We start from the raw sequence: 18423 nt of genomic DNA, 5'->3' as shown, positions 1-18423 counted from the left end.
AATATAATCTTTTGCTCCATGGACTTCAAAAATAAAATTTAGCTCAGAATAACTATTTACTTGAGGTTTAAATTATAATGGTATACATTTTCGATTATTATAATAACCTATAATCAACTACAATATTAGCATTTTAAATGTCTTTTTTGTTAAATATTTACTATTTTTTACCATTTATTAATTCTTTTTCTCTCTTTTGTTACAATGTTGACTATTTCTTACCTACACCAAAACAATATGTATTCAAACAATTTACATTGAAACACGGACTAAATTTATCTAAAACTAGTATCCTATATTGTTATGTCTCACACTAATATAATTTGCACCAAAACATCAATATTATATATAATTTTGGATCATTTCGAACAAAAACCGTCTAAAAATTATAATAATTATCTATTATTGTATATTACAATAAATATTATTTAAAATTTTTACCATAACTTCAAAACGTTTATTTACTATTGTATTTGTTTAAGTATTTACTATTTACTTATAAAACTAAAATAATCTACGTTCCAACTACACATGATTCAACACGACGGAAACAAGTACAAACTATTACAATACGTTACAAATGTCGTTTGAAAAAGGGTAAGAAAGAAACAATTGTGTCACTTTCGTTATTTGCTGATTCTTTGTGAGGGCAGAATAGTCAAAAACTAACGTTGACAAACGGACTTAGGCCTCAGCATGAGAAGATAAAATGGACAAAAGGACAAAAAGGTACATAAAATTACCAGATAGTCCTCGAATCCCAACCCGTCCCTATATAAAGGAGCCATCGTCTCGAAGCAGAGTCATATTCATATTCAATCAAAATAAATACAGAGCCAGGGACAATGAGGAGATCCGAATGCCATCCTCTCCTAAGAGGAACAAGAACCGGAAAGTTCACCCATGAATTTTCTACGGCGGAGATGGAGAGTTTAACCTCCATCTGCGACACCGTACTTCCTCCTCTGCCGTTCAATTCACCAACCACCAGTACCGCCGCCGAGAGGGCGTTTTACGCAGTATCCGGTGCGCAATCCCCGATTCCTGACGAGGTAAGTTGATTTACAGATTAAATGAACAATTCCTTCGTGTTTTCCTTCTTCAATTTGATGTTGATTTCAAGAAATCGAAATTAGGTTGCGGAGATGGCGAGGAAGAGAGGATTGGTTGAAATCGTGTTACTGGTGAGGGTTGTGCTGTGGATTCTGGCTACGAGGTTAGGAACGTTGTTGCTTTGTGGATCGCTTTGTTTTTGCGAGAAATGGCCTTTTGTTTGGAAATTCTCGGAGATGCCATTGAAGAACAGAGAGGAAGCTTTGAGGAGATGGTTTAAGAATAAGGTTTTCACGCCCATTAGAGCTGCTCTTGCGCTGATCAAACTTGTTTCTCTCTACATCTTCTTCTCTCGGGTAATTTCATTTTCTTCTCCTCTCTTTACAACTTACGATTTTTTTAATACAAAATTTCAATGGCTCTATTTATTATTATTACTATTTTAATCTTTTTGACATGAAATTTGGAAATTAGGACTTATGTGGTCAATACCTTAGCTTATTTACAAGGGTGACTATGACATATAATATTTTATTGGAAGATATAATAGTTTATTCACTTAAAACAACTCTAATAATGTGATTCTAACCTCTTCATTTATTTTGTCTTTCTATTAATTGAAGATAAAGATTGAAATTGATATATGAAGTGAGAGATGGACAATATATTATGGGTCTTATTTGAGGAAATAAAATAAATTATATTAATATTTTAAAAAAAAATTAGTATAACAACGAGAGTTAAACCTCAACTTTAATTCAATATTTAAATATATAAAATTAAGAATATTAATAAAAGACTAGGATTAAAAAATTGTTTAGCTTTTGTGCACTTCTTTAAAAAAGAAAAAGAGAAAATATTTAATTTTGTGATTGTTTAGTCAATTTTTAGTTCAGTTTTCATAAATGGTTAACCTTTCACTTTTGCAACTAATTTGTTTGATATACCGAAAAAAGAAAAACTATATATAATTTTTATAAAATAGATGAAATTCCTCCGCCTTACATTTATATATATATATATATATATATATATTATTATTAAAGAAACATATGATATGTGATAGTGAATTTTTGAAGAAAAAATAAATAGAAAGAGCAATAAAGATGGACAGCGACGTACTCGAAAAAGGAAGAAAAAATGGACAGAAACGTTAAATAAATACTTACTAGTAAAGTGGGTTTTTTTTTTTCTTATTTAATTCATAACTTATGAGGCGGAAGCTGTTGAAGTATTTAAAGTAATTCATTAAATGCAATCATAAAGTAGAAATTTTCATCTAGAAACAAAAAAAAAAAAAAAAAAGACTTTGAATGAAAGGAAGAGTTTCATTTTATAAATACGATCTTTTTTTTTTTTTTTGGGGGGGGGGGGGGGGGTGGTTTAAATTGGTTTTTTATTTTTATTTTTCAAAACAATGGATACAGTGAGAATTATAATACAATTTTATGCGGAAAACTTTATTTTAAAAAGATTGTTTTGTATATATTTCGAATTTTCAAAATGTATATCTTTATCCCATTATGTTTAGAATTATTTAAAAGCGAAGATTTTTAACGTAATAAGAAAAAGAAGTAAAATGGGAAACATTATCCATTGTGGTATAAAAGATTGAGAAGAAACCTAAAGAATCGAAGAGATCATAAAAAAGTTGAAATCAAAATTGAGTGAAACGTCATAGTTGTTGGCGGGACCCTTGCCCAGCACCAGAATCACACCCATAGCACGTGCTTTTTCTTTGTCGGTTTTCATATTTACTCAACAAATAAAATAACACACACAAAAAACCAAAAAATCCATTTGAAAACTAAAAATATTTTTTAAAATAGCAAAATATTTATTAATATAGCAAAGTTCGTCGATCTCATGTAACCATTTTGAGTGTTTTTGGTTATATTTTTTAAATAGTTTTATTTTTTTTGTCATTCATAATAATTTTTATAGAAAAAAATAAATTTTTTTGAAACTTACTTATAAAAAGAGAAAAAGTATCCGACTAAAAATTCTAAATTTATAATTATATTACGAGTATATCAAGTTAGATAAGTAGGGTAATTTTTTTTTTTATTAGAAATAGGTAAAAAGAGAAAGAAAAACTAAAAATAGAAGGGATTAAAACAAATTAAGACCTCCCATTTTTTCTAATAAAACTTATTTATGAAATTTGGTTCAATATTTGATATATTAATTAATGAAAGTATTTTCAAAAAAATTAAATGCTTATTTTAGTTTAGTTTGGTTCAGTTTTTTTTTTAGTTCAAGGGTAAGTAACCAAAAGTGTTTAGTTGTGATATTAATGGTCTTATTGCAATTCAATTTCTGTACTGTCTGGATCAATTTTTCTTCGCATTTAATGTATTTCCCTTTCCATTCACCAAAGACTCAAACTCAGTAAGGTTTATTTCAGCCAGAGAAAAAAAAAAGGTCCTTTATTCACACTCTTTCTTCTTTTGTTTTTGTATCCATTCATTTATTGCCAATTAAGTTTTGTTTGTTTATTTATTTTAGAAACAAGTAAAGAAATTCATTTTAAAGAAAATGAAACGTTTCAAATGGACCAAATAGACGTAAAATTTTAAAACATAAGAATAGTTTTTAGACAATGATGGTCTACATATGAGAGTTGTATTTTGAACTTATATTCTTTTGGGTCCAATTTCTACAATCACCCATTTGTGGAGGCACGTAGGAGCCAGAGAGCATGTGCTCTCCCACTCTATCCCTTTTTGTATTTTTAATATCAGAAAACTCATAATTCAAATCTTCTTATTGATAGTAATTTTCTTAATTATAAAAACACAATTTTTATTGCTTAAAATTTTAAATTCTCGAATATATATTGTTAAAAAGAAGATTAAATTCTATTTTTATTTTTTATGTTCATGTCTATCTACAAATATTTTTTAAAATCTTAGATTTGTTTACTAAATATTTGGTTTTTTTTTAAATCATTCTCACGTATAATTTCTTTTACTCTGTTATTTACTCCACCATTATTTTATAATTACATTCAAGATAATACAAATTCAATTCTTAGTTTCTAAAATTATTACTAATCAATATCTAAAGTTTTAGTTTTAACTTGAATATGTCTATTAAAAATGTCTGAGGGATATATAAAATTTTAATTTAACATCTAAACATCTAAATATAATAAATGCTTATAATTAGTCATTGTATTAGACAAAGAGAAATATTTTTGTTCCTAGTTAAACTTTAAATTTCAATTTTATAGATAATAGTAGTAGTATTTTTTCAGAAAAAAATGTTTGATATTATCGATTACTATTACACATAATAGAGATGTTTTGATCTACTATATATTTTTAATATTTAAATTAAAACTTTAAGTTATTTAAAGTTTTAACCTTGTATAAAGTTAAATTTAAAAGTTGTCACAATTTGTGTAGGATATTTTGATAATATTACATGACTTCAATAAACTTATATTTATATGAACTTGGGCATGTTGTTATATTTTGACGGTCTAATTTGTAGGACTGAAAGTTTTGTAGAGTGTCATTGTAACTCTATCCTTTTTTTTTTTTTTTTTTTTTGTATTTTTGTATTTTTGTAATTCGTCGAAAAACATAAAGACTAAACTTGGAGGGAATTCGACAAGAACTCAAGTTGACAAAGTGAATTTAGTAAAGGAAAAAAAGAATCTTAATTTGAGAGGGAATGACATAATCATTAAATGAAACTTTTGTTGCTTTGACGACACAGGTTGATGTAAATGGTGACAACCCAAGTTGGGAAGCCATAAAATATGTGCCGGAAATTGATGAGCATCCATCCAAATCCTCCGATGTGAGGCCTCTCCAAAAGGGAATTATAGAACCCAACAACGAAACCGAATCATCCTTTAAAAAATCCCTCTTACAGAAGGGTATCAGAATTGCCGGAGACGATGGCCACACCCTTTCCGTCGAATGTGATGTGGTGGTTGTCGGGTCAGGTTGTGGCGGCGGTGTTGCAGCGGCAATTCTTGCAAGTTCCGGCCAGAAGGTAATGGTTCTCGAAAAAGGGAACTATTTCACTGCATCCGATTATTCATCTTTAGAAGGCCCTTCCCTCGAGCAATTGTACGAAGCCGGTGGGATTTTCGCAACTGATGATGGGAAAATGTTGATTCTGGCTGGATCAACCGTTGGTGGTGGTTCCGCAGTGAATTGGTCAGCAAGTATCAGAACTCCAGATCACGTTTTACAGGAATGGGCCGAGAGCCACAAGATACCATTCTTTGGGACCTCTGAATATCAGGTTGCTATGGATGCTGTTTGCAAGAGAATTGGGGTTTCAGAGGATTGTGAAGAAGAAGGGTTTCAGAACCAAGTTCTTCGAAAAGGGTGTGAAAATTTGGGGCTTAAAGTTGAAAAAGTAGCAAGAAATTCACCAACAGGTCATTATTGCGGATCTTGTGGCTATGGTTGTAGAAAAGGAGAGAAACAAGGGACTGATTCTACTTGGCTAGTTGATTCTGTCAATCATGGGGCAGTAATCATAACAAACTGCAAAGCTGAGAGATTCATATTAGCAAGGAACAAAAATGGAAGTATGAGGAAGAGTAAGTGCTTGGGAGTCATTGCAAATGTGTGGAGTGACAACATTACCAAGAAACTGCATATCAAAGCCAAAGCTACTATCTCTGCTTGTGGAGCTCTTTTGACACCACCATTGATGATATCTAGTGGACTAAGGAACAAACATATTGGCAGAAATCTTCATCTTCACCCCGTTTTGATGACTTGGGGATACTTTCCAGAGTCAGATTCAGGGTTCAAGGGAAAATCTTATGAGGGTGGGATAATCACATCAGTTCACAAAGTTGTTTCTGAAGAATCCAAATCAAATCCCAAAACCATCATAGAGACTCCTTTATTAGGACCAGGATCATGTGCTGTGTTGGTTCCTTGGGTATCTGGACTTGACACCAAGCAAAGAATGCTCAAGTATTCAAGAACTGCCCATTTTATAACGATAGTCCGGGATTCGGGATCCGGGGCAGTAAGGTCAGAGGGAAGAGTGAGTTATAATTTGAGTGAAGAAGACAGAGAAAACCTCAAGAAGGGGTTGAGACAATCATTGAGAATTTTGGTAGCTGCAGGAGCTACTGAAGTTGGCACACATAGGAGTGATGGACAGAGACTTGAATGTAAAGGGATTGGGAAGGAGGAATTGGAAGAGTTTTTAGATAATGTCTCTGCAGAGGGAGGCCTACTATCATTGTCTAGAAATTGGAATGTCTACACCTCAGCTCATCAGATGGGGAGCTGTAAAATTGGAGTTTCAGAAAAAGAAGGCGCAGTCGACGAAAATGGAGAGAGTTGGGAAGCTGAAGGGCTATTTGTTTGTGATGCTAGTGTTCTTCCAACTGCTGTTGGTGTCAATCCCATGATTACTATCCAATCCACTGCTTATTGTATCTCAAACAGAATAGCAGCTTTGTTAAGGAAGTAAGTTCCTATGATGCTTATTGTTTACTTGTTTATAGTCTCGTATTCTTACACAAGAGTGGTGATGTAATTACAAGTCGATTAGAGGTTGAGATCATCCAGTTAAATGCCTTATCCATTGTTAGTGAAGTTGGTTCCTGGTATGCTTTTTATTTGTTTGTTCAGTCTTTTTTTACTCTTTCCTCAACAACGCTGTGATTGATTTTGCTAGATTGTGACTTTTCTCTAATGACCTGAGCAAGTTTTTCAAAATAGTCATACAACGGTTTCAACTTTCCATTTGTATACAAAGTAAATGAGAGAAAACCAAAGGAATTTAGGAGAAAACAGTGTTCATAAATTGGTGTCCATTGTTTTTTAATTTCACTCTCCAAGGTACATGGGTACTGTTGTTAAGGATAATGCAATTGTAAGCTAACTGTATCTTGGTATGTTCTGGAGCTATCATGAGCACGTACACTATACAAACACGGGCAAATTTTGTCGAGGCTTCGATTAGGCTGCTATTCAATCAACTAATTCTTCACTAGAAATAAGCATTTCTTACAATTTGAGAAAATAGGATTACGTTACATTTTACCAATCGAATCACAACGTGTCAGAGGAGCCGAGCGAGAGTGTCGTCGCTTGGGACCATGAGTCGGAAATTACACTTTGTACTTTCACAAGTGTGAATTTGGAACAATCGGATGAATGAGAAAGATCTCAAATTTATACGTTAGTAGTATTATGTTGATCATCATCATCCTCTCTTTCAGGTCAGTTTTGTTATGGACCAGACCTGTACTTTTAAGAATCGATCTTAGCCATCGGAGTCAGCATCACGAAATGGCAAAGGAACTGTCTTCACAGCCCTATTCTTTCCAATGTTGTGGAGTTGTTCATTCTCCAATCTGTAGTGTAATCGAGAATTATAATAATAGAGAAATATGTGGTTAGTAAAATATGAAAGATCAAGCCTATGGATGAAATTCTTGAGACTGATGTTTCAAGATGGTTGGACACAAGATAGATGCTATACCTGTAGAAATTCCAATGCCCTCGTCGGATAACCTCCAATGACGCCAGCAAGAAATCTAGCATTTTCGACTCGACGTTTCTAATGTGCAATTTATGCAACTGTAGCACAGTCTCCACCCAAGCAACTCTCAGGATCATATTCAGAACCTGAAAATAATTTCATTTATCACTTTTAATGCTCTTTTGGCTTAATATAGATTTCTAATCTTATTGCTAATAGAACACACCATTGACAGGTAGTAGATGCCTTTGTTCTTCAAGATGAGCTCGTCTCGGAGCCATGGATTTCGAGATTTCGGATTGAGAATTCCCCAATCCTTTGCGAAATCCCAGTACAACTGATATACTGTCGCTAAAAAGGATGTGACCAAGACCATTACAAACCAAAGGCGGGTGTCTTGACGAGAATATGTAAGCCTCGCACCGGCTGCTACCATGGCTGATACATACTTGCCCATGTTAGCCAAATGGTCTATGTCATTGTCATCAAACCATCTTCTTGCACACTTGAGAATGCAGAGCATAGAATATGTAAGGTCAAGTGTCAGTTTGAGTACGTCAAATTATTGATCTAACATATGGCCTTTTTCCGTAAAAATAGAAAAGCAGATTGATTGAACTTCAAAATTCACCTGCATTGCTCGCCAATAATATGGCAAAAATGAAATGAGGTAAGCCAACTCCCAGTACAATGTCCCGGATTTGCAAAGATCGCTTCGACGCATTCCAAAGAAACTTGCAGTAAAGTAGCAGACGGCAGATTCCACAAGCCTCAACAGAGTGATCTTTGAACATAAACAAGCCAAAAGTGAATAAGAATTTGCATCAACAGTAACATTTTTTCCCTCAATGTGTAAATATACATATCATATACCTGGCTTGTAAGTTGGTCTGCCAAGAAAGAGTCAACAAACAAAACCTGAAGAAACAACACATTTCAAAGTTGTTAACGAACCACTTCTTACAATGCAATCCCATAATGTATTAATAAGAACACTGCTGATACCTACCTTGTAGAAAGGAGAGAAAATGATGTTACGGAACACGCGGAGAAAATAATAGCGTGTAGGTCGGTAGAATATGTCAAATGGGCATATAAGAAGGACAACAAAGATCTGAAAGAAGAATTAGGAGGTAGTTCAAACCATTATTGTCAAAGTTTTGTAAAATTCGATATGATGCAATGTGATTTAAGGGATCAAAGAACTAACGAGAAGGAGAAGACCGGGAATGGAATCAACTTGGACAGGTGAGAAACCGGTAAGTCCTAAAATCAAGTGAATGACAAGTGCTCCAACCACAGCAGTCATGGTAGTCGTACATATAAGAAAAGCATCGCGATATTTGAGCGCGGTGCTCGATTGAAACTCGAAAATGAAGTTGTAATTGATCCTTGCTTGCTTCCAAGTGAAAAGATTACAACCATACATGAACATGTGCAAACTTAGCAATGCAAACATGCTGCAAAAGAATTGTAAATTACGGTAAAATTAAGATTAAAAAAAACAAGTAAAGAGTTTTTTATTAGTAATATGGAAAAGTACCTGAAGACAGGATAGACAACATCCATGTAAGAAACTTCATTTGGACGAGAAAAGACACCAGACAAATGAGCCAAAGTTGCGTATACAATAAACAATGATACAAAGCATCCTGTGAACAAACCTAAAAGAAAGAAAAGGAAAATAAACACCACTTTGATTTCAAAATTCTTAAGGATCAAAAAGGAAAAAAGAAACTTTTGACCATGGTGGGCACCCTTGTCGAACATCAAATACATTTTTCAAAAAATGATAGAATGAAATGACTTCATTTTTCTCTTATGTGCAACAATATTGATTCATTTTGACCCATTTTTATATATTTTAATTGAGTAAGATTATAATACAATCTTTGATTTTCACAATCTACTTTTCTAGTTGTATGTACGATATTTGTAAATATAAAAAATATGAAAGTGGAGATTCATACCACTTGACTTAAAGAAAAAGATAAGATATCAAATACGTTTTAACAAATAAGTTACGATTATTTAAAAATATTTTTTTATTATTTTCTAGAGTTTGTGTTATACTTTAATCATGTATTAATAATCTAAATTAGCTCCAAAAGTAAGCTTTATTAGTGGCCAACAACACCACCCTTATCACCTCTCAACAACCTACTTACCCAACAAAATTAGGTCAAGACACAATCTTCAACATTAGGTAAGTTAAATTCCAAAGAAAAAAAAAATGCATGCATGCATATAAGGATAGATAATGCACATGTACAAATAAATTATAATATAAATATTTTACGCATTTAAAAAGTCAAACCAAACGAAGATAACACATAAAAGGCAGATTTAAGAATAAAAATTTTTACCAACAAAGAAGGTGGTCATGTGGGAATCTTTAGGCTGCTGAGGCCTCAAATATTTCATAGCCTTTTTCCTGTCATTGTTGGCGAAGTGCTTTGTGAATATGGATTCCACTTCGTCCATTAATCTTACCACCTTCATTACACAAACCATTTTCCCCAAATTAAATTTTTTTAATATCAATCAATTAATTCCTTTTCTAATTTTCACCCATTTTCTACAAAAGTTCAAACTCAACTAAATTTCTTCATTTTATTCTTTTTATTGTGTTTATGCATGCCAGCCTGGAAATCATTGTCTCTAACATAAATATTTTTTAAAAAATATTTGAAGAAATTTCAATTAATTAATTAATTAATTAGATGGCTTAAGTTAATCTTTTAATTAATTAATATAATTCTTTAAGTAATACGTACGTACCTTATCGGAGCTGATAAAGGGTGACTTTTTCACCTCTTGAAGATAACTCGCCGACGATTTTTGGTTCGCCACCTATTCCACCAAAGAAAAACCATATTAATTATTATCAAACATTATTTTTCCTTTAATCTTACAATTAACTTTGTTAATTAACTAATGATTTAATTAATTCAAATACTAATGTTTTCATCACCTTGTCGAATTTTTTAAGAATCTTTACGAATGCCTTCATGTTCAGTGAACTGCCCACAAAGAAATGATCAAACCCATAAGTTTTGCTGTTAATATGCATTAATAATATTCATTCAACATTTACTTGCTGTTTAATTTTTAGTTTTAATCTTTAAGTAACATAAGTTTTATTTTCTATTTGGGGAAAAAAAATACTGTTTTGTCCCTAGATTTTAGGTGTAGGTTTCACTAAATACACAATATTAGTCATTTGGTTTAATGTCAGTAATTAAAATTAAGAGAATTAAAATAACTGTAATTAATTAATTCATTTATCATTAATAAAAAAAAATAATTTTCAATTTTCAAATAATTTCAAACTTTTACTTTATTAATAAAATGTAAAAAGGGAGGAAAAAACAAAGTAATATGTAGTTTTTTTTTTCTTTTTATCAATCAGTGGTGAGAGATTAACCCTTTTCCTTCAAGAAAAACAATTGTGTCTCATTTAAGGATCATTTGACCGTCCAATTTGAGCCTTAATTAGTCCTTAATACAATCATTGATTTTAGAGAAAAATATAGCAAATAATTTTTAATATATCGCAAAATTTTAGTAATGAACCTGAAGGTTTTGAGGAGGCCAAGGCCTTTGTAGAGTTCAACAAAGGCGCCTCGGATCATCTTCTCCGCCCACTGTATTTTTTTCCGGCTAATGGAGTCGCCGGAGACATCTTTTTTCGGGTTGTTGATGAGATCCTCCCACAACATTCCCATCACGGCAGAGATCGTCCTGGACGGGGTGGTGGCCGGAATATCCACTCTTAGTGCCATTTTGGGCTTATTCCCTTTCTTTGTCTTCCCTCTCACTGCGGCATTTATGAACGTAACGCCGTGCCTCTCCAATGCCGCTATTGCTTCATCCGTCTCCGATACTTCGGCCGACGTTTCGTTTGATTCCGACCTCTCTGTATTCAACATATAGGATTATAAAAATTACTTTCAGTTTCGTTAATCTAATTTTTTTTTTTTTTATTGTTTTCTTTTTCGAGAAAAAAGAAAGTAATCGCTCAAAGAATTTAATACATGCAGTGTTAGAGACAAAGTTGATTTTAACTAAAATTAAACTCAACAAACTAGGAAGAACCAAAATAATTAATCTGTATACATAAGATATTTTAGTGAAGAAATAATATCATAAAAAAATTCATTGGATTATATTAGAAAATAAACAGTTGACTATATTAAATTAATTATGACTAATCAGCATGGAGCACTTGTCAACCATAAACAAAAGCATCAAAAAGTAATAATAATTGGCAGGAGAAATATTGCAAAACGTAGAGTGACGTAATTGAACAAAGCAACCAGAATTTAGGTTCCATTTTGATTCATATCGTTTCAACAAATTTTATATTCAAATTAGGAAAAGAAATGTAAGGGTTACCGGAGAAGTTGGAGTGACGGGGAGAGAAGGAGGAGGAGCGGGAGAAGGTAGCGGCGGCGGAGGGGGAAGATTTACGGCGGCGATCTTCAAGAATGCGTTTGAATTCAACCAAAATTGCTAGTTGTTCCTTTAGACTGTCCCCTCTCTCTACAAACTCACTCTCTCTACTTCCATAAAACTCATTTACTTTTTCCAATTCTTCATCCAACGTCTCAAAGAATATCTTCACCTATAAATTACCGAAATTAAAAAATCGTCAATTTCCCCACAACAATTTATTCATTTTCCTTCATTTATTTTTTAGACAAGAATAATAAAATCGAAAATTTTACTTCGTCTTCTTCGGAGAAAAACTGAGAAAGTTCGGTCTGACGATCTTCATTATTACTATTCCCATCCTCGAGGCTTTCGTTCTTCTTCACCTAGAAATCAAAAGTAAAATTGAATGATTTCTTTATTTAGAAAAACAAATACATAGAAAGAAATGAGAAAAAAGAACCCTCGTTTGTTAGGATGGCTAAATCGGCGGGGTTTAATTTTTGTTTTATTATAATAAAAAAAACGTCGTTTTCAAATAGTGTCTGTTCTTTTGGTTTTTCTTTCCAATGAATCACGATGGTTCCGTGGACATGCATGATCTTCAAACAAACCGTTTTGATCACAACGAAAAATTAATTTAATCATCAACTCCACAATATAATTCCAATTCAAATCAAAATACAAAAAGCATGGGGAGCCCAAAACCCAACTGATATAACTCATTTTTGAATAACCTTATTTTTACAAAAAAAAAAAAAATGTTAATTATATATTCTTCGAAGTAAAGTTTGGGTACTGTTAGGGAATTTTTACAAAAAAGAAAAGGGAAAAGGAAAACGGAAACCAAGATATACGGGAATTCGGTAATAGCATTAATTGATAAATGAATGAAATGGGAAGAAAGTAATGAATGAATGGATGGATACATATGTAGTAAAATGAATCAATCAAAACGGGGAACAAAAGGGCGTAAAATAATTAACTAAAGAGATGATGGATGATGATGGTACCTGAGAGATAGGTCGTGGGCGGTGGCGGCGGCGGAGGAAGTTATCGGCGAGAGAAGAAAGTAAGGTGAAGGTAGCGGAGGGGGGAGGAGATTTAGGGATTCGAGAGAGTTTAATTCGCTTAACGAGTTTTTTGAGTTGCCAGTAATTAACAAACGCATCTTTCCATTCAGGAATGAGTTGAGCTTCCAGCTCTTTCGAGAACTTTACCATTTTTCTTTTTGCTTTTTAATAAATACTCTTTCTCTCTCTCGATTGGTTTTAGTGGAAATGAGAGAAGTAAAATGGAGAGAGATTGGAATGCGCGGAAATGGAGATGGGTTTGGTTATATAGCCTTTGTGATTTTAGCCTTTTTGGAAAATTTAAAAAAAAAAAAAAAAAAAATCCCCATTTTTATTAAATATTATTATATGGAAGCGTGCAAGGGACAAATTTTTAACATAAATACCCTTTTCCCTCTTTTCTTCTTCTTCTTTCTCAATATTGCAAACATATACCATTCTTAAACCTATGCTAGATCAAAAGATTAACTCGACTCACCTTGTTCGATCGGTGTTGGTTTAAGAAAAACCAAACCTGCAACATTTTTTAAAATTAACTCCAAAGGCTTAAATCAACGTCCCGTTTTATGGTTAGGTCAGTTTGAACATTTACTGAACTCCGACCAATTGTTGCTTACTCTCAAACTTGTAAGAGCGTTAAAATTGAACTCTCGATCTTACGATAGTTATAAAAATTGGACACACAAATAATGGGAATTAATTTCTCAAATTTATATAATCAATACACTTACGTAAGTTTGAGAGTCCAATTTTAAAATTTAGAAGTATAATTATATTGCAACTAATTTAGAGGTGTTAATTTTTTATATGATCATTTTGTGACTTTGCTTTTGGATGTTTCTAATTAAAATAATGGTCTGGTATTAATAGAAATAATTATTATTCCGTGACAAATTAATGGAGACTTTATTTTGTTGTACTTAGTATTTAGGAAACTTTACCATTTTGTTTTGTTTTAGTTGATGATTTAGAATGAAAAAGAGAAGGGGAAAAGAAAAGAGTGCAAGTTGTGCAACTAATCCATATTTTGCTCCTTGTTTAGTGGATTTGTGCTCAAATTAAAAGTTACTATGCAAATTGATTTGTTTTGTGGATTTGAATTGAGTTGAAATTAAAAGTAATTACTATGCAAATTGATAGCCTAAAGAAAATGAAAAGTTTGAGGTACATCCAAACTAATTATTTTGTTTTACTTTTGGAATTTAAGTATTTAATTCTAAAAGTAAGCCCTTTAAAAAGAAGATTAAAAACATTTTTAAAATAAATTTAAATAAAAAAATATCTTTTTTAGTCCTAAAATTTTAAGGTTTTATAAAGATGATTGTGTGGGTTATTTATGAATTAGTAGAATGACTTCAAATTAAATTTATTGTAATATTTGCAATTATAATTATCTAATGAGAGAGAAAAAAAAAGTTAATAGTGATTATTTCAGATCATGTTCTTAAGAATTTGATTATGTTTATAATCTTTTTTTTTATTTTCATATTGCTTTTTTAGATATTCAAACAAAATTCACTTTTTTCTCTTTCTAATCCTTTTTTTTAACTTTCTTAATTGGAGACCCACAAATTATGGCTTATATTAATTATGTATTACAAACAAAAGGTGTTAACTAAGGTAAATTCTATACAAATTAAATATCTTAACTGGATCCCACTTTTGATAGAAATACTTTTTCTAGTTAGAACCAAAATAAGATTTTTATTTTTAACCTTTGCAAAAAAAAAAAAAAAAAAAAAGTTATTTGTTTGAAGACAAGTTGTTATGTTAAAATCATAAATTTTATTATGTTTAAAATTTCTCCAAACTATTATTATTATTATTATTATTTAAAGGTAATTTTTGATTCTATGAAAATCGGGTATATTATAAAAATTGATTTTTAAGTAATTAAAAGCATTATATTTTAAAATAATTTTAAATATGAGAAAGTAATTTCTAATATTTTTATTGTCACTCCACATGAGGACTGAAGATTGATTATATTAAATAGATTTGACTAGAAATTTGTTGATGACAAACATAATGATGAATTTTATTTTTAACATAACCCTATTAAAGTTATATATCATATAGTTTCAAACCTTCGTTCTATGTTGACATCATTTTGCTTTAATGTGACTTAAATGCTGTGTAAAATTCTTCCAAATTTTTATCTCAACTTGTTTTAACTTATTTTAAATTAAAGATTTAAATGCTACTTTATCTAAATAATTTTATTTTTATTAATCTATTTAAATTAATGTATTTTTTCAAATATTTCATTTTTATTATAGTCATCGTCGGATTTAGTATTGTTCGATGGATATTCTTGACATAATTTATATATAGAAAAATCAATTAAATACTAATAATTATGGTTATTATAGTGGTTAAATGAATGTCTCAATCTTCTTATTTATACCAACATTTAAGTCTCATTTTATGCATATATTTGTTTTTTTCTTCTTCTTTGATATAAATCCCTCCGTCAATACGTTTTAAAAGTGCGGTCACTTTTAGAAGTATGGGACCAAAAGTTTACATTTTAACAAAATTTGAAAATATAATAAGAAAATATAGACATTTTAAACATACATACACGTATAAAAATGAACACGATTGAAAGTGTAAAAATCAGAATAGATATTATATATAGACCTACTTGGAACGAATCAATGACATGAGTATAACGATTTACCAACAAGAAAATCTAGAAACACATTTTTTTCCCTTTTTTTAATCTTTTTTTCAAACTTATGTGATTCATATTATTCAAAAATTTTATCACCTGATCAAACACATGTATTTACCTAAATTAATTGAGTTGAGATGTACAGACTGTCTATCAATTCTTATAGAAGTTTGTATCAAACTCAAATTACTAGATCTTTATTAAGATTTAATAAAATTATGATGTGACACATTGTGTTCTATTATCAACCCTATCATATCCTAATCATTAAATTTGATATGATGATATCCATGCATGTACTTCATACACAATAATACATGAGCAATAATCAACAAATACTCTTTTTTAGACTAATCAACAAATACTAATGTCATATAAAATGTGTCATTTAATTTAGTAAATTATGACGGCTAATGTTAAAAAAAAAAAACAAACAAAAAGAGTGATCATAAATGAATACGTTGAAAAGAGAAGTATTTGAAATGCATGCTAAAGTAAACGTTTTGCTTAAATCAAAAGATCTGTGATTTAAGTATTTTTATTGAGACAGAATAAGTATGTGAGATTAGACCAAATGTCAATTGTTTTGGTTTGTTTTTTTAATTTAGAGAGCCTAAACTTGACCACTTTATCAATTTTCTAATTTAATACTATATCGACTAACATTTTTCTTCGTTTATAGATGTGTAGAATGTAAAATTTCAAAAAGTTAATTAAAAAATCTAAGATTGTGAAGGTTTAAACACACATAACTCCCTATGTTAAATCATTTACTAACTTAAAAAACTTATGTACTTTAATTTAATAGTTTGAAAGAATTTGAAGGATACAAGTAAAGAGAGACGACAGAGAGCATAGTTTATATTGAGGCAGTCTTAAATTGAAAAAATTCAACTTTGTCATCTCTATATTTAATAACCCTCGTTCGAAAATAAATAATTATGTATATACCTAGAAGGAGATGCACAAATAATAATTCATTATCATACATTTTAATTTATGGACACAACTCCTTTCGCTTATTCATTTCTTTGTTAGATTGTTATTAACTACTTAGTGATATTTAAGGATGGGTTTCTTGATCACGTTTTATTAAATAAAAACCAATGCTTCATCCTTAAAACTCTTGATATATATCCACGAATATTTTCCTATACCAAACATAGAAATCAATAGATAAGAATAGATAAGAATGTAAGTGTTTATTTAGAATAGTTTAATCATGAAAAAAAATTAAAGGATTATTCAAGGAGATTAATTATGAGTTCAAGGTAGCAGTACCATTGATATGATAGATGATACTTTTGTTAGAAAAAAAAAAAGGAAATTCCTTAAGACAGTATTACTTAAGAATTGAATGTAAAAATATATGCAAATATACCTTTTAAATAGAGTTAATACTTCAAAATAGAATAATTAACCAAGAATAAGAATATATTATTTGAATAACAAAAAAGAAAAAAAGAAGGAAAAAAAAAAAGAAACTTTTTGACATTTACCTACAGTTTTGTTGTACACTCAAAGTAAGTACAATAATTTTAATAAATTAAATGCTAATCGTGACAGTTTAATTATCACTCATATATATCTTATCCCAAAAAGTAAAAAGAAAAAATCCATGGTTTCCAAGACATATTTAGAACCATGGAAGTAGGACGTTCTAATATCTTTTTATTCTAATTTTATTCTTGATGCAGAGAAATTTGGAACTTTTAAAATTCGATTTCAAAAGATACGTATAATAGTATGAGAATTTGAACCACAAATCCCATAAAAACATTATTATCGATAAAACTATACTTATTAGAAAAGAGACTGTTGGGGAAAATTAAAAAAGAATTCAATCGCTTTAGGGTTAGGTATATGAATTTAAATTGCTGTTTAAGAAAATTGAAATATTTAAGAATGAATCAATATATTAAATTTTAAGAAACTGAATGTTTAAGAACTAATTAAATAAACTTAAAAATTTATGACACGACTTTTGTAATTTAAGATATTTAATTTATATCATAAATTTAGATTAGGTTATTATTTTATGATAATCATGAACATTTAGAAGACAATAATATGCGCACTTACCTAAAATAATCAAACAATTAATTAATCATTGCAAGAGCATAGATTAATATATAAGATAATTAACTCATCACGTAATAATGAATGGATAATATAAGCTTCTACAAACCCTAAATATTAACTCTAAGAAAACTAATATTATAGATAATTTTAATTATAGTTATATCATTGTGGGTTGGAAATAAATTATAGGTTGATTACAAAATGGTAAGAAACAGATTTAAAAAAATATGAATGTGGATTACAATGTGGAGTTCAATTTCATTTTTTTAAAAAGAAAAAAATAATTTAGTTGATAAGATTAAACCTCAAATAGACATGTCTTAAGATAACCTAAATCACTTAGCTTTGAGATATAATTATTATACATCAAAGTCTTGTATTTTAAACAACTTAAGGTTTTTGCAACCATTTATTAATATATTTCTTTGATGGCTTAGCTTAAAGAAAAAGAAAAAGAGGATGTCTATATGTTTATATTTAAATACAATATAAACATGACTACATCTTGATAACAAGGAATCTAAACAAGTACAATAATTAATTAAACATTTTGTGGAGTATTTAAAATTAATTAAGCATACAACTTATTCGAATCTTAATTTGAGCATTAAAAAGTGTTTCACAACA

At 30.2% G+C, this 18423-nt stretch overlaps 2 protein-coding genes across 2 annotated transcripts; one reads left to right on the top strand and one right to left on the bottom strand.

Annotated features, from left to right (window-relative positions):
* The first annotated feature begins 824 nt into the window (after positions 1–824).
* LOC103483573 (long-chain-alcohol oxidase FAO1) lies at positions 825–8156 on the top strand. Its single transcript, XM_008440272.3, has 4 exons — positions 825–1052; positions 1137–1409; positions 4780–6509; positions 7766–8156. The coding sequence occupies exons 1-4, from the start codon at positions 846–848 to the stop codon at positions 7767–7769; spliced, it is 2214 nt and encodes a 737-aa protein (XP_008438494.1). The 5' UTR covers positions 825–845; the 3' UTR covers positions 7770–8156.
* LOC103483572 (phosphate transporter PHO1) lies at positions 6825–13276 on the bottom strand. Its single transcript, XM_008440270.3, has 15 exons — positions 12978–13276; positions 12261–12350; positions 11929–12157; positions 11107–11449; positions 10505–10553; positions 10312–10383; positions 9897–10026; positions 9074–9194; positions 8741–8990; positions 8540–8644; positions 8404–8448; positions 8162–8314; positions 7757–8035; positions 7531–7676; positions 6825–7402 (listed from the first exon to the last, which is right to left on the bottom strand). Exons 1-15 carry the CDS (start codon positions 13185–13187, stop codon positions 7312–7314), a joined length of 2313 nt encoding a protein of 770 aa, XP_008438492.1. The 5' UTR covers positions 13188–13276; the 3' UTR covers positions 6825–7311.
* Between the last annotated feature and the right edge of the window lie 5147 nt (positions 13277–18423).

This window comes from Cucumis melo, chromosome 6, assembly GCF_025177605.1.
Source record: "Cucumis melo cultivar AY chromosome 6, USDA_Cmelo_AY_1.0, whole genome shotgun sequence".
Classification (NCBI taxonomy): Eukaryota; Viridiplantae; Streptophyta; class Magnoliopsida; order Cucurbitales; family Cucurbitaceae; genus Cucumis; species Cucumis melo.
This window is presented reverse-complemented; position numbering and strand designations above follow the sequence as displayed.